Source organism: Mauremys mutica, chromosome 8 (genome assembly GCF_020497125.1).
Source record: "Mauremys mutica isolate MM-2020 ecotype Southern chromosome 8, ASM2049712v1, whole genome shotgun sequence".
Classification (NCBI taxonomy): domain Eukaryota; kingdom Metazoa; phylum Chordata; order Testudines; family Geoemydidae; genus Mauremys; species Mauremys mutica.
Genome location: NC_059079.1, coordinates 89,785,138 through 89,800,066, shown reverse-complemented (window position 1 = coordinate 89,800,066; position 14,929 = coordinate 89,785,138). Strand labels below are relative to the sequence as shown.

The 14,929-nt window shown below is 51.6% G+C and overlaps 1 protein-coding gene across 7 annotated transcripts in view; it reads left to right on the top strand.

The window, feature by feature from the left end:
- The window catches only part of ABLIM3 (actin binding LIM protein family member 3), a 114,568-nt gene that overhangs the window by 45,252 nt on the left and 54,387 nt on the right, over positions 1-14,929 (top strand). For 5 of the 7 annotated variants that reach the window (XM_045026711.1, XM_045026714.1, XM_045026716.1 and 2 more), the window contains one exon: positions 12,230-12,370. In XM_045026711.1, coding sequence (XP_044882646.1) covers positions 12,230-12,370 — 141 coding nt within the window. The remainder of the gene's footprint in view (positions 1-12,229; positions 12,371-14,929) is intronic. The other 2 variants (XM_045026713.1, XM_045026712.1) reach the window with 1 other exon arrangement.

Genomic DNA, 14,929 nt, shown 5'->3' with positions numbered 1-14,929 from the left:
TGTGTGCCTTGTACAGTAGACCAGGGCTCTGGACCCCTTAACACAATGTGTTTCAGAATGGGTGCAGTGTATTTAGCCTACGTGTGAGCACAGACCCTGCCAACTTACCAGCTTTCCCCTCACTGACTGGATCACCAAATCCTCTTCCAATCGACTTGTATGATAGCCCCGATTTACATAGCCATCTTGGGCAGAATCCAGTGGGCATCTCCAGCTTTCCCCACCCATCGCTTCAGCATCACTCCATCATCCCTGCCCCAGCAGCTGCTATTGCTCTCAGCCACTCCTCTCTGCCCCTTTGTTTAGTTCACCTCTCTTCCAGCTATTTATAAATGATACTGTTTCTCAGATAGGGCCTCCAATTTTGGGTGCTCCAGTTCTTGGGTGTCCAACTTGAGACCCCTTCGGCCTGATTCTCAGAGGCACCAAGTGCCCCCAGGTCCTGTTGACTTCAACTGGAGCTGGGAATGATCAGTGCGGGTGAAAATCAGGGCCAAGGTACATGACACTGGATGTACAAAATCACCACCCTGGCTGAAAATGTTGACCAAAAAGCTGTCTGCTGCATTCGGGTGGCAGCGAGATTCTCACTCATTGTTTATCTGCTTGTGCCTGCTTTGGTGGGACACACTTACTGATTTGTGAGCTTCATCTCTATCAGACAGTATGGTGACGACTGTGGGAAGAGAAGAGAGAGAGATCTCTGAATTCACCCCCTTCACCTGCTAAGGAAGACAGGCGAAAGCTGCTGTCAGTGCTCATTAGATTATAATCCTACCAACTGTCTCCCTAGTGGGGCTTTTCTAATGTGCCCATCAACAGGATATCAAGGTGCCAGAAATGGTCAAGATCCCACACTTCCCACCCGAGATCAGTTTCCAAACTCTAATCTCAATACCTCCCGCATCCAAACATCAAACCCCGCTCTGTTGATTACAGAATTGGCTATTCCATGCATAGGGATGGTCAGTATTCTGAAATGAGACACACACAAAGGGGAGGCCAGAAAGATCCATGATAATAGAGCAGTGACAGCCTAGAGCTGTGTCCTCAGATGCTGTTAGTGGCAGGAGGCACCAGACCACGTGTTTTGCAATCTGTGACCTTCACAGAGCTGGTCGTACGGTTAACAAGATCATCTACTTCTTTTAGTCAACATTGAAATGATGGGCTTGTTGGATCTTAAAGGAAGGTGCTTGTATTACTGGGAACTGGCGTTGGGAGCTTTCCTTCTCCTGGTCTCACTGGATGAATGGATTTGGCATGAAGTTCCTCAGGGAAGGTGCATCTCTGTCTTGCAGTAAAACTGCTGTGGTTTTCTTTTCTCCCTCTATCTATAGAGGAATTTCCACGTCTCCACCATAGTATGGCTCTATCCACACAACACCGCGATATAGAGTAGGGAGGAATCATTATCCCTATTTTATAGATGGGGAAACCAAGGCACAGAATGATTGAAGTGGCTCAGAAGAAGCCTGTGGCTGAGCTGGGAAGAGAATTCAGGAGTCCTGAGCCACAATCTGCTGCTTTAACCACTAGACTCCACATCCCTAATCCCTGCTTCTGCTTATTGGGTGACAAGAGGCTTGAGGGAGACACTGAAGTTGTGTGGAAAGGGTTAACTAAATCTCCACATGCTGGGGTATTTCCCTTCCTCCCAAGCCGCTGGCTTGTCCCCGGATGAGAAACAGGCTGAATTCCATCCTGACTGATGGTAGTCTGAGATGTGGGGATGAGCCTAGAATGCTTTCAGAACACTAAAAGGAGACATTTGCGGCCCCATCTCTTTTCTTTGCTAGATAAATGAATTCCAGGTTCAGCAAATAGCCCTGTGGTCAGTGTGGGGCCTGGGATGCTAGAGCCGCAGAGCCAGACAGGTATTCGGGAGTTCTCTGGGTTCCCTGTTTCAATGGATGTAGTGTTGGCTTTCCCCAAATCCCCGAGAAGTAACTGCATTTGTCGGGTCACCTCTTTGGAAAGTGGCTGTTCGTACACAGACTCTCTGGTGCAACTCCAAGGCCTCACCCCAGGCAGAATTTGGCTCAGGACTTTAGCAACTGTTTACTTCTGGGAGTTTGGGAGAAGAGATTACAGCCAGCCCCGTTCTTCAGTGAAAGAGTCCAGAGTGGGATCTGTGGGGGGGCTTTCCCAGCTGGATAACAGCTTAGGGCCCAAGCCCCACTCTGCCCACACCCTCAGTTGGGGGCTGGGTCCCCTTCTTCTCACCATTTCATCTCCACAGATTCCTCAGCAGATTCTCTCTCCCTTGGGGCACCAAGACATGGGCTTCCCATCCCGTCATCAGAGCAAGGGTCTCCCTGTGGCTCCGACCTCTACCCATCTCCTTTCCATGGCTGACAATCTGGCATTTTGCCCCAGCCTCCTTCCATAAAAGAACTTGAAGCAAAAAATGTTGCTGGCGACTCACTGAGGGACGTCCCTTGACCTTCCAGTGTCCACCAACCTGTTGAGCGTAGGTCTCGGAGCAAGGCAGGCAGGTACCAGCTTTCTCAAGGGAACAATGATGATTGTTTTTACCCCTTGCAAGCTGGGTTGTTCTCCCTTCCTCTTGCTAAGCCACAGTCAGTACAGGCCAAGGCTCCTGGCTAATCCTTCAGGTCAGAAGCCCGTCAGCTGCTTTCAGCAGCTTGTTTTCAATATGGGCGCACAGCTGGCAGCTCCTTTTGGTCCAGATTCAGTGCTCTGGCACCATGACACAGCGCCATGGGTAACAGATTGCAGCAGCCACAGGGCGTGGCATCTCAGGATGTTCGAAAGCTCCCGAGGAGCACTCCATGCAGCGGGGACCTTCCTGGTGACCACACTCAGGCGGGTTGCTCACTGCGCTCATTGTCCTCCTTATGTAAATAAAGGGGCAGGGTTGTAGTTCCTTTTTGTTTGGGTTTGTCTGCAGTTGGGAATCCCGTCCTGGGCAGGCCACGCCCAGTAAACCCCTTGCCTGCCACTAGGAGGGCTGCAGCTAATTACAGCTAACAAGCAAATATAGCAGCTACAGTTTGTGTGGGGCCGCCTTGAATGGATGGTTGTTGAGACGCACACACACCCCGCCCGGGCATACCCTCTTCGAGATTCAATCTCTAATCCAGTTCCCTCGTGACAGCAGCATCTCCAGCAATGTCTGGCAGGACACACAGACACTACGCCCATGCAGAGTATTATCTGCAGGGTAGCTGGTAAGCAGGGGAAAGGCCAGGGTAGCCCATTGCAGGGCACTGAAGGGATTAAGAGCAGCAGACTCAGCTTTTTACCTCCCCATGCCCTACCCCAGGATCCCGAAGCCCAGCTGCTAACGACAATAATCCACTACTTGGCTATGGGCTATTCTTAAATCTCCTTTTTAAGGGCTTGGCTACACTTACAAATTTGCAGCGCTGCAGCAGGGTGTGAAAACACACCCTCTCCAGCGCTGCAAATTGCGGCGCTGCAAAGCGCCAGTGTAGTCAAAGCCCCAGCGCTGTCCGTTATTCCCCACAGGGAGGTGGAGTACGGACAGCGCTGGGAGAGCTTTCTCCCAGCGCTGGCGCTTTGACTACACTTAGCGCTTCAAAGCGCTGCCGCGCTTTGAAGTGTAAGTGTAGCCAAAGCCTTAGTCCCTGATCCAGCAAAGCACTTAAGCACGTGCTTTACTCCAGGGTGTTTCCAATGGGAACAGATCACCAGCCTATTACTGAGAATGTGTTTAGGCGCTGGCTGGATTGGGGCCCTACGGCCTTTTTCAGTCTGATGTTCATTTCATTGTGCAAGTTTCCCCTTTGCACCTCTATCGAGTCATGTGCTCCCTGCTCCTCCCAGGCGGCTGCCCCTCAGTCCTTCGTCACACTGTGCCACACTTGGCAGCAATGTGAACAGCCTTCAGGAGCCAGTCTCCTGTAACACCTACCACGCTATCATTCTCTGCACTTGGCAACCGCGGCACAGTGTGGATTTTTCAGAGAGGATGATTTACAGGCCAGTTACTGCAGGAAATGTGCAGCGGATTAACAGGATTAATCATTCACTAGTTCCTTCCTGCGCAGGAAGGGAGCAGGACAAGTGTCCATAGGGCACTGACCTGCATGGGAACGGCTGACCCAAGAACCCATTCTGCAGAGTTACAGAGACGGCACATGCCTCTTTCATCATGGGATGTGTTCCCGGACAGGCACTCCCTTCCACACCTAGCGCCTCACACACCAGCACATACATTGCATAGCCACATCCCAACACACACCCTGACACACCCACATCACACATCTACACATCCATCCATACCAACACACATCCCAACATACCCACATCACACACACATCCATACCAACACACACCCACATCACACATCTACACATCCATCCATACCAACACACATCCCAACATACCCACATCACACACACATCCATACCAACACACATCCCAACATACCCACATCACACACACATCCATACCAACACACACCCACATCACACATCTACACATCCATCCATACCAACACACATCCCAACACACCCACATCACACATCTACACATACATCCATACCAACACACATCCCAACATACCCACATCTACACATACATCCATACCAATACCCCCCAGACACACCAACATCACACATCTACACATCCATCCATACCAACACACACCCCGACACACCCACATTACACATCTACACATACATCCATATCACCACACACCTCGACACAGCCACATCAAACATCTACACATATATCCATACCAGCACACATCCCGACACACCCACATCAAACATCTACACCTACATCCATACCAACACACCCTGAACATACCCACATCACACATCTACACATACATACCAACACACACCCACATCACACATCTACATCTACATCCATACCAACACACTCCCCAACACACCCACATCACACATCTACACATACATCCATGCCAACACCCACCCACATCACACATCTAACACACCCACGTTGCAGATCTTCACATATCACCACCCCCTGGACACACCCGCATCACACATCTGCACATACATCCATACCAACACACCCACATCAACTAGCTACATGTACGTCCATGCACACATCTGCACCCCAATGCATACCAGCACACCCACATCACACTCAGCTCTTCTACACCTGCACACTCATATCATACACATCGGCACACCAGAATACACTTCACACAACAACGCACAATACTGGTACTGGTTAATAATGAATACTTAGCATTTCTGCAGTACCCTTCACCTATGGCTTTCCAAGCGTTGTGGAAACATTAATTACCAATAGTTAATTTTATCAGCCTCACCATGCTACTGTGGGGGTAGGTATCTCTCAAATACACTCGTATCAAACAAAGTCAGGATCTCCAAGCAAGGTGTGACGTCCTGGAGCACGAATGGCATACAAGACAGGACAGGGTTATATCAGCTGAGCAAGGATAAAAAAAACAGGACAGTGGCAGGATGCTTATAAGGAACGATGGAAAGGATATCTTAGAAAAACCCGTTGGTCTCCTGTTCCCAGAGCTTGTATTCTAGCTGATACAAAATATCTGCTACAGCCCCTGCCCCCTTTACAACCCCATGCCTCAGTTGTGTCCAGTTTGTGCATCTGGACACTTTCCTCCTGTTGAGTACCTGGATTCAATCCAGCTTGTACCGAAACACTCATCCAGTCCGCTCGGTGCGCGCAGGGTTTAACAGGGCACTTGGACACAGGAATCCAGCCTGCTTTCTACACTTCCAAGTCAGTTGACTCCCTGATTATATCTCATTGCTGAGGCATCTTATGCTCTGTTTATATCACACCTTTGAACCGTCTTACACTCTGTTTATGTCACACCTTTCAATCAGGTGATTTGCTGAGCACATCTCATCCTTAAGGCAGTACTGTGCTGTGCTGCTTCCATCACACGCACAAGCCAGCTGATTCAGTGTGTATATCGCTATGTCTGAGCTGCTTCCATCACAGCACCATGCTGGTCTGTACACTCTTTATATCAGGCACTTAAGACCCTTCCACGTGCTGTTAATAACAATTTTAAGCCAATCAATGGCTCTTGGGACAGCCAGCAGGGGGCAGTGCAAAGCCATACGAGGTACTTCACACTTTCTCAGCACCTAAGCATGCTGCGCTGAGTCCCTGTTAGAACAGATCCCACAGGCCCTGGGACATCTATCAGCAGCATTTCTTAAGCAGCTAGTCTCTAGGCACCAGTCACTCTCACTGCAGCACCAGGTGGTGCCACTAGCCTGGCCGATGAGTGCAATGTCTGTAGGGAGCATGGTTGGGGACAGCAGGTTCTTTTGCCACCTGGCAGATGGCTTCTCCCTGTTATTTGTGGAGGCTTCACTCTCCTATCTTTTTTATGAAGATCATTTCTTTCATCCCGAAGGATCCCAGACTATGCAGGGATTGCTCCCCCGGCCACTCCTCTGGGGAGGAACGCAGCAGCTGTTTGGCAGGGCATAGCAATGCCACACCGCGATTTAGGACACAGACAGCGTGTGGACAGGACAGGAAAGGAAGAAAAACAGTTTACCTAACTGAGACTGCAGGGGGGCCTTAGGAGGAAGCGATTACCAACGTATACTGGAACGAACATCTTCACTTGCAGGGGAAGTGCCCCAGGAGCTCTTTGGTAAATAGTTGAATGTGGCCACTCAGCTGGTGTCCCAGCACCACAGCACGCCTGGTGCTCTGCTGGGGTTCAGCTTCAGAATTGACTTCCGGGGAATAGCACCTGCATCTGCCCCTACGGCATCTGGTTTTCCCGTAGTGGTCTCCTATCCAAGGGCTGACCAGCCCAAGCCCGCTTGGCTTGTAAGATCTGACAAGGTCACAGCCCTTGGTGATGTGGTCACCGGTCCCAGGCACAGTGGGGTCCTGATCACTGACTGGAGATGACAAATGCAGCAGCAAAGACATTGAAAAGAGATACAGCCCAAGGCTGGGAAGCTGGGAGTTCCAGATGGCTTCCCTTCCCCACTCCTACCAATGCATAGGGTAAAAATAGATAAACAGTGGCCGGGGGGGCCACATGGGACTCTTATGGGCCAAATCATCCCTGCTGGAAGAGGCTGGAATTACACCAGGGAGGAATCTAACCCTACGCAGCCTTTAGTGCTGCAGTTGGGAGTTGGTGCATTAACAATTAGGTGAACTTGGCTTAATTTTCTTGCTAAACAAGCATGTCCATCTCGGGCAGGAGTGAACCAGGGTGAGATTAAGGCATTCCTATGGCAGCGCAGCTTAGATCCCCACCCCCTGCCCCTTACTCCCGCATCTCAGCCTGCGAGTCACCTAATGCCACTTACATTATTACTGGATTATTTTGGCATAATGAGCTTTACCCTGATCAGCTGTCCCTCTGCTAGGGGGTGTAGCGATGTGTCATACTTCCTGTGCAGGGCCCAGAGGGAACAGCCAGCTTCTTGAAAACAAACGGAGGCAGAGTGAAACAAAGCACTGAGGTTTAGAGGGAGAAATTCCAGAGCCAGCCTGAGGTTAATCTCAATTTGGGGGAGCTTTCCGCTTCATGCTGAACAAAGCGAGCATGCAAGAAGGTGATGATTCCCTGGGCCAGATCCTGATCCCCCATATGCTGCTGTAAATCTGGAGTGACTCCTCTGATTTCTGGATTTACACTGGTGTCATTGAGTTCAGTAGGCTCCTCCATCCCTCTCCTACTCTTTCCTATTCTCTCTCTCTGTCTTCCTCTCTTCTGTCAGATTGTCAGCTCAGGGGCTTGGTGACAGGTTGCTATGGTCACCGGGAAGTTCCCCCTAGAGACAAGAAGCCCATAATTGATGGATGAATTTTCCGACACAGATTTTTATTAATGTTTATTCAAATGTTGATTCATTCCTCTACTCACATCCCCAGTTTCTCTGGCCGAGGCCTCCGGAGTGGCGTGGTTCTATCCCATGGGCTGGCAGAGGAGGTTGGCACCACTTTCTCTGCTGGCATCCCATACAGAATATATCGGTATTCACAAGCTATTGCAATATACCAGGAATCAGTATCATATATATCCCTGGGGGACCCGGACCACTTAGTCTAGTAGGGACCCTGGATCATGTGACGTTAACAGTTGTGCCCCAGGTTTGCCGAACAGTCTTGGATTTCATGGACTCTCAGAAATGACAGCTGGAAAGAGACTCTTAGGCCCCATCCAGTCCACCCTCCTCGAGAGGCCAATGTAGGTTTCTTCCTGGTCAGTGTTGGAGCATACTAAGGGAGAGAGCCTAGCCAGTGTAGCATTTAGGCTCTTTTCTTTCCTCCACATATACAGTCCTCTCTCATCAAGCATTTCCTGAGAGAAGAGTTCTCTACGGCCCCAGGCATCGCCTGTCCGTAGGCATGCGATCATACTATAAATGCTCCCGGCTGAGAAGCTGTCTATTGTAACAGTTCGTGCCAGGCTATTTTTTAGTGCTTTGTTCTGTGGTTTGATCTAGGACCTCAGAGTCATGCCCTGTTGTTTATTTCCATATGGGCGATGTCTGAGCAAGCACATGGATTTGTTGCTGGGTTTTATTAGTTTGCAGTGATGAGCTCTATTGGCAGAACTCGGAGATTCCTATGCTGTCACTACTGGATCCGCCAACTGGGCAGCCCAGCTCATTTCAAACATCAGGAAAACCAGCCCATTTGGGAATAGTTTCCCATCTCTTGGAACTAGAAGTGAGTCAGAACCAATATTTGGGACCTTGGAGAAGCTCAGGTCCAGAGCCAAACATTGGAGCTAGTTGCTATCTCTGTGGTAGGCCAAACCACAGCTCCAGGTTTAAATCCTGCAACCCTCCACCTGCAGAATCTGTGTTGGTGTCACCGGGAGTTCTGTGTATGCAAAACATTTGCAGGATGAAAAGTCCAGCAACCCTTGGAAGTTCAGCTCCAGATCTGGGCCTGGGCTTGAGTCTGTCTCTGGATGTGACCTGTATCAAATACATCGGGGAAAGTGTGCTTTTCCCATGCCCTGCCTAGACAGCAGCTTTCCACACTGAGAAGGGGAGATGGATTACAGCAGGCTCAAAAATATCGTGAGATGAATTGCCTGTCTGGACAGGACTAGGGGCCACACCTTAGAAGTCACTAATTGTGGACACTGTTTTGTACCCAAAGAGCCTGTCTCAGTGACCGGTAAAAGAGCTCAGATGATCACTGGCTGAGGGTTTGGTATATCAGATGGGATTTGGGCGCAAGATACTCTTTAATTTGTGTTGGGTTTTTAGCATAAGAACCCACAGTGGGCTGATTCTTTCTCTTTGTCTGGCACCGAATTTGCTGAATATAGCCCCATCGCTACAGCTAATGATGTGTCTTTCTGCCGAGAGATCTCTGCTGTTTGATGTCTCTTCACTCAAGCTCTGGGCCTTTGTTCATGTACCAGGCTTTCAAGGACCTCGCTTTCCTTTTTTCCCCATCTAGATAGTTCATCCTGGGGTTACCTAGTCTCCAGCCCATTGGCTCAGACTCGCCAACCACTGAAATTTCTGCTCAGAGGCTTCAGCCTACTGCTCTTTTTCCACTCATCTCCTCCGAGCCTCACACGCTCTTTGCATTCTTACAGTAGTGGCAGCAGGAACAAATACTTTGCTGCTCGGGCCTAAAAACCCAATCCCGTGTCCAAAAGCTACTGCACACTGCGTGGGAGAGACGCGCCTAGAACAAAAGACTATGAAATCGTAACGGACAGGAGATGCCCTTTATCCCTCTGCGATGGCTGTGTTCTGAGGGAGAGCTGGCTTGTAGAAATCCGAGGGGAAAGGACTCCTTTGGTTGTATAGTTCCTGCCTTTTCCCCTCGAGCCAAGAGCAGGGTTCTGTTCTGCTCCCGTCCTTCTCACGCTGTGGTGTACACAGCCCTTCCTGGTGGTCTGCAGTGTGAAATGTTCTGCTGAGCAAGCAATGAGGGAGGCGGTTTTGAGGAGAGGAGCTGGAGGAGAATCCCCCAGAGGATTTTTCCATGTTCGTCAGGCTGAGGAAGTTGGTGCACTCCTGCCCTACAGTCTATTTTCCAGGGTTTTCTCCAGTTTAATGGCTCGAGCAGTGAAGCTTCCACCATTTACCTGGACAAACAAACCACTCCACAGTCTACCACCCTTCCAGTGTCTGCCCTGCGTTCCGCAGCGAGTCACTCCCTGAGGGATCCCAAGGAGATTTCTGGAGAGGCTGCTCCCTTTCAGTGCTTCTCTAGCTCCCAGCAGAACACTTCCCACAAGGGAGCTGTCCCATCCTCCAGACAGACTGGTGATGATGACCAGTTCTGGGGGTTGATGATGAAAAGTGGAGCCTTTCACCTCCCAGGGGCAGGTTTGATCCCAGCCTAGGTCCATACAGAATGAAGGTTGTTATCTCCTGACAGCTATTTGGAGGCCTGGGTGAAATAAATTAGTGTCTGTCACTCCAGTTCCTAATGAAATAGATGTCAGCATCACTAAAATCCCCCCCCCCCCCCGCCCACACACACACACAGTTTGGCATTGTCAGTTTGTTGTCTCTCTCAGCAGATGCCCAGGATTGAATGGGCTACAGAACACAACTAGGGTGACCAGATGTCCCAATTTTATAGGGACAATCCCGATTTTGGGGTCTTTTTCTTATATAGGCTCCTATTATCCCCCACCCCCATCCCGATTTTTCACATTTGCTGTCTGGTCACCCTAAACGCGACTAATGCCCTCCCTGCAGGTCTGTTGGGATGCACTAGCCTGGCAGAGGGTAGGAAGCTTGTCCAACCACTGTCCCTACTGCCCCTGGTTTGTGGAGAAAGAAGAGACGTCCCTCCCTGAGGATGCCTGGTGGGGCCTTTCCTCAACCCCAGGCTCATCTGAGAAAAGGAAAGCAAGGTGGCCTCAAGATGATCATGCAAAAGGAGCAAGGGGCAGCTGTCCTGGTGGGGGGCGGGGAAGGAGCTGTGCTGGCCTTGGAAGGGAGGAGATGCAGTTTCTGGGAGGGCTTGCTGTTCGGCAGGCTCCTTGCTGACTCTGCAGCTGGGAAGCATCTGCTGGAGAGTGGGGTTAGTGTTTGGACTAGGATGTGTTTACTCAGGCAGCAGCTCCTCTTCCGAGGGCTGGGGAGCAGATGTTTGGGAACTGCAGAGACACTGCCTGGCTGCAGCAGTAAATATACACCCCAAACGGGAGGGAAGGGGAGACAGCGAGGCGGGGGCAGGTGGGGGGTGCAGACAGATCCTTTGGGGCTGTACGTCTCAGCACGGCTGCAGGATGCATGTGCTTTCACTTCTCATCCTTCCAGCTGCGGTTTGGGTTTTTTTTACATGGTTGCACTGGTCCAGAAAGGAACCTCAGAAAACCAGAGCCCTGTGCCCCCCTCTCCCTCTGCAGGATAGCAGGGACTCAGGGAGCTCCACCTGAGGCTCTTTGAGTCTGGGAGAACAGTACATGTCCCCATGGATCCTCCTGGGCTCTCATATTTCCGGGTGGCAGGTTCTTGGCACCATTTGCTTGGTAAAAGCCAGTAAGAATCAGGGTCTAGGTGAGTCCGGGGCTGCACCTAGGGAGACAGGGTCCAGTGGCCAAGCCCAATTTTCATTTTTGGCTTCCATTCCTGTGCACCCCACTGTCGAGCCTTTGAGAAGTGGGTACATGGCTTGCACATGGTCCATAACGCAGACCTGCCCCGTCTTCTGCGGGGGGAGGGCAGTTGGTGGTTTATTCCAAGCCCATTCACCTAGAATGAGGAGAATAAGGAGTGACGTTTTGCCCTTTTTAGAACCTGTTGTCTCAAGACCTTGCGGAGCTTATGAAGCTGGATCAGTCTCATTGTCCTCAGTGTGCAGATGGGGAAACTGAGGCACGGATGGGGAAGTGGCCTGCAGTGAATCCGGGGCAGGGCAAGGAGCAGAACACCAAGTTTCTTGACTCCCAGTCCCTTTCTCTGCTCACTGGAGCTACCTCTCACTGACAGCCCTCTGGGGCATGTATTGTTTTCACAGAGGTGATGAATTGCTGACCGTTTTCACTATTGTAGCTCTTCTCCATCACTATTATGACTAGTGTTCATTATCTGTATTGCAGTCGCACCCGGGAGCCCCAGTCATGGATCAGGGCCCCATTGTGCTAGGTGCTGTACAAACACACAACAAAAAGACAGAGCTCACAGTTTAAGTTGTGTTGGAATCATGACTTGCAGCCAGCTGGGCAGTGCCCAGATGGGACCCGCTGCCTCCGTCATGATAACACACCCTGTCTTTGTCACTCTCTCCTTTCCACCAGCAGTTCCCTATCAACAAAACCCGTATGGCTCTGGCGGCAGATCCACCGTCATCCAGTGCTACCGCTGCGGAGACACATGTAAGGGAGAGGTGGTGCGCGTCCAGAGCAATCACTTCCACATCAGGTGCTTCACCTGCCAAGGTAGGAGGCTACAGCTTTAAGGATTTCTGGTCGTGCTGCCCCACCTGCCTGGTATCTGTGCTGGAAGCTGAAAGGCCTGGGTGTGACTAATCCAGCCCCACTGAGTTGTGGTGAAACCTATGTGGTTCTCACAAGGGGTTCTGATTCCTTGGGTGGGGGGTTGGGGATTTAGTGCTTGTGCATGGGAGAGACTGAGAGAGCTGGCTAGAGCCAGACCTGGGAGAGTGCTGCGCAAACTCCCCACCTTCTCTCCTATCCCAATAGCTCTGTGTATGCACCTCAGTTCCACGTCTGCAAACCTCTCTGCTAGTCTAGTCCTGGCATCTCACATGGGTCTTCCAGGGCACCTTAATTCTGCCCTACAGCCCCCCCTTTGCCTTTCTAGTCCTGGACCAGTGCACAGCTCCGCTCATGCACCATGATCCTGACCTGCGGGCATGGCCTTGCAGTGTGCCTCAGCCAGTATCCTAGTAGTCCTCCTGCCCCAGGGAGAGGGGAGAAGGGAGTAGCTGTTCTGAGGCATCCTTGACAGCGAGCTGGCCCCAGCTGAGAGAAAACCTGGAGAAAAGGGGGCAGAAACCAAGAGCTGCTCCTGGCAGGGTCGTCAACTGGTAACTGACTAATTCCGCAATAATGAAGTTGACTGATATGAAATGAGGATGAAATCAATGTGCCCCAGGACGCCATGTACTGCAGCTCAGGCTAAACTCCCTCAGGGGACTCCCAGGGGACAGTGCATTTGATCCAGAGGTGCTTTCACACAGGCTGATCAAAGGAGAAACCCCCAGCACACCCCCACCCTCCATGTGCTGCTGCAGGGCTTCGAAGACACTCTCACGCTTAATAAGGCAGATCGGTGAAGATGCCAAGTAGGGATGTTAAGCCCGGTCCTAGTGCATCTCCTGCGGGAGCTGGGATGGGAAATTCACCTGACCCCATCTGTGTCCGCAAAGCCCCATGTACGTTTACTGCGCAGATAAATGAATGGTTAATAGCAGTTAATTAATTTGACAAGGCCCACCAACCTGTGCAGAAGAAGTGTGGGCTTCTTACTTTCTAATTTCAGCCGGATCCTGGGACTTGCCTCATTCTGGGAATGAGCCAACTGGGGGTGGAGGGTGGGGCGAATGGTTGTGACGGTGGTTTGTGTATTGTGGACACCTGTCCAATAGGAACTGCATTGTGAGAGCCACCAACTCACTTCACGCAGGGGCCATCACATTCCCAACGGCTGGCAAGGCCTTCCTGGCGCAGTGCCCTGAGCTGCGTGGCAGCCTGCCTCCTGGAGGCGTGAAGCTCCCCCGGCCCACCGTTGTGCACTGCCCAAGCACACCAGCTCCCTGTGCTCTTCCTGGGCCATGTGCAGTGTCTGCTGAGAGCAACATGGGCCAGTTGGGCTCCTCCCCCGGTCCTGAGGAGGAGCTTAAGGGGAGCAGAGCTGAGAGGCCATTAAAGCTAATGGCCCTGAACAGATGCTAAAGGGCTCCTTAGTCCATTTATTAAAAGAGCCGCTCTTACGCGGACTCTATACATTGTAAAGCACAGAATTACCAGGGTTTATTAAAGACCTCTGCTCCTCCTAGTTCTCATCGCCTCACGCTGACCCGGGCACAAATCGCCTGCACTTAGTGACTCCTTCATGCACGGGCGGGGAGGAGGGTGTCTCTCTTCAGGGTAGTTTTGGTCTCTCCCACAGTCAGAGCCAACCCCACATACACACTATCTCTCTCTTTGCATATATACATATATGTACGTCTCCTTTGCATGCACATACCGCCCTGTGTGTACACAGGGACCTCCCCAGGATACAGCCAGCCTCAGATTCCCAGACGCCCCCAGCCACCGGGCCCAGGTCGCTCTCGGTGCTGGCCTGCAGGTGCACAGCGCTCTGCTGCAGAAACCCCTCCCCCACTGCATTATCTGTGCAAAACAGCAAACTCTTCCACCAGACAAAGAGCTCAGGCTGGCTCCAGCTTCAAAGAGGACGAGGAGCCACCGGGGAGAGCTTGGCAGTGGCTGCCGTCTGATTTCAAAGTGAAAGAGAATAAATTATGAGAGGAAACCCTCCTCCCCCACCTGCCTCTCCCAGCTCCCTCCCCACCCAGCCTCACCTTTCCCCGGCCCCTGCACTGGCCTCCTCGCTCCCCTGCTCCCCCGCCAGGTTTCCCACATCCCCCCGCCTGCCCTCAGCCCAGAGCGCTCGATAGCCATTGCCCAGTGGTTAGCGCCAACGTGCTTCTGGCCCTGGGGCAGATGGGGCCAAAACCTGCCTCTGCAACTCTTGCCTCTGTGTCTGGGCCTGAGCTGAGTCTGACAGAGCTGGTCCGTCCATCCTCATCACTGCAGTACCTGGAGGATGCAGCGGGAAGAATGAGGAGGCATCTGCTTTTGTTCTGCCCAATGGCTGCTTGCGAGTGAAGCAACAGCTGAGCGTTACCTCACCGGTGGCACTGTCCCCAGCTGGGAGGTGGGGAATGGAAGCACATCTGTGCAAAGGTGGGAGAAGCACAGCACTGCAAACAGCTGCTTGCAGGCTTTGGGGGGCTGCGTGCTGCTTCT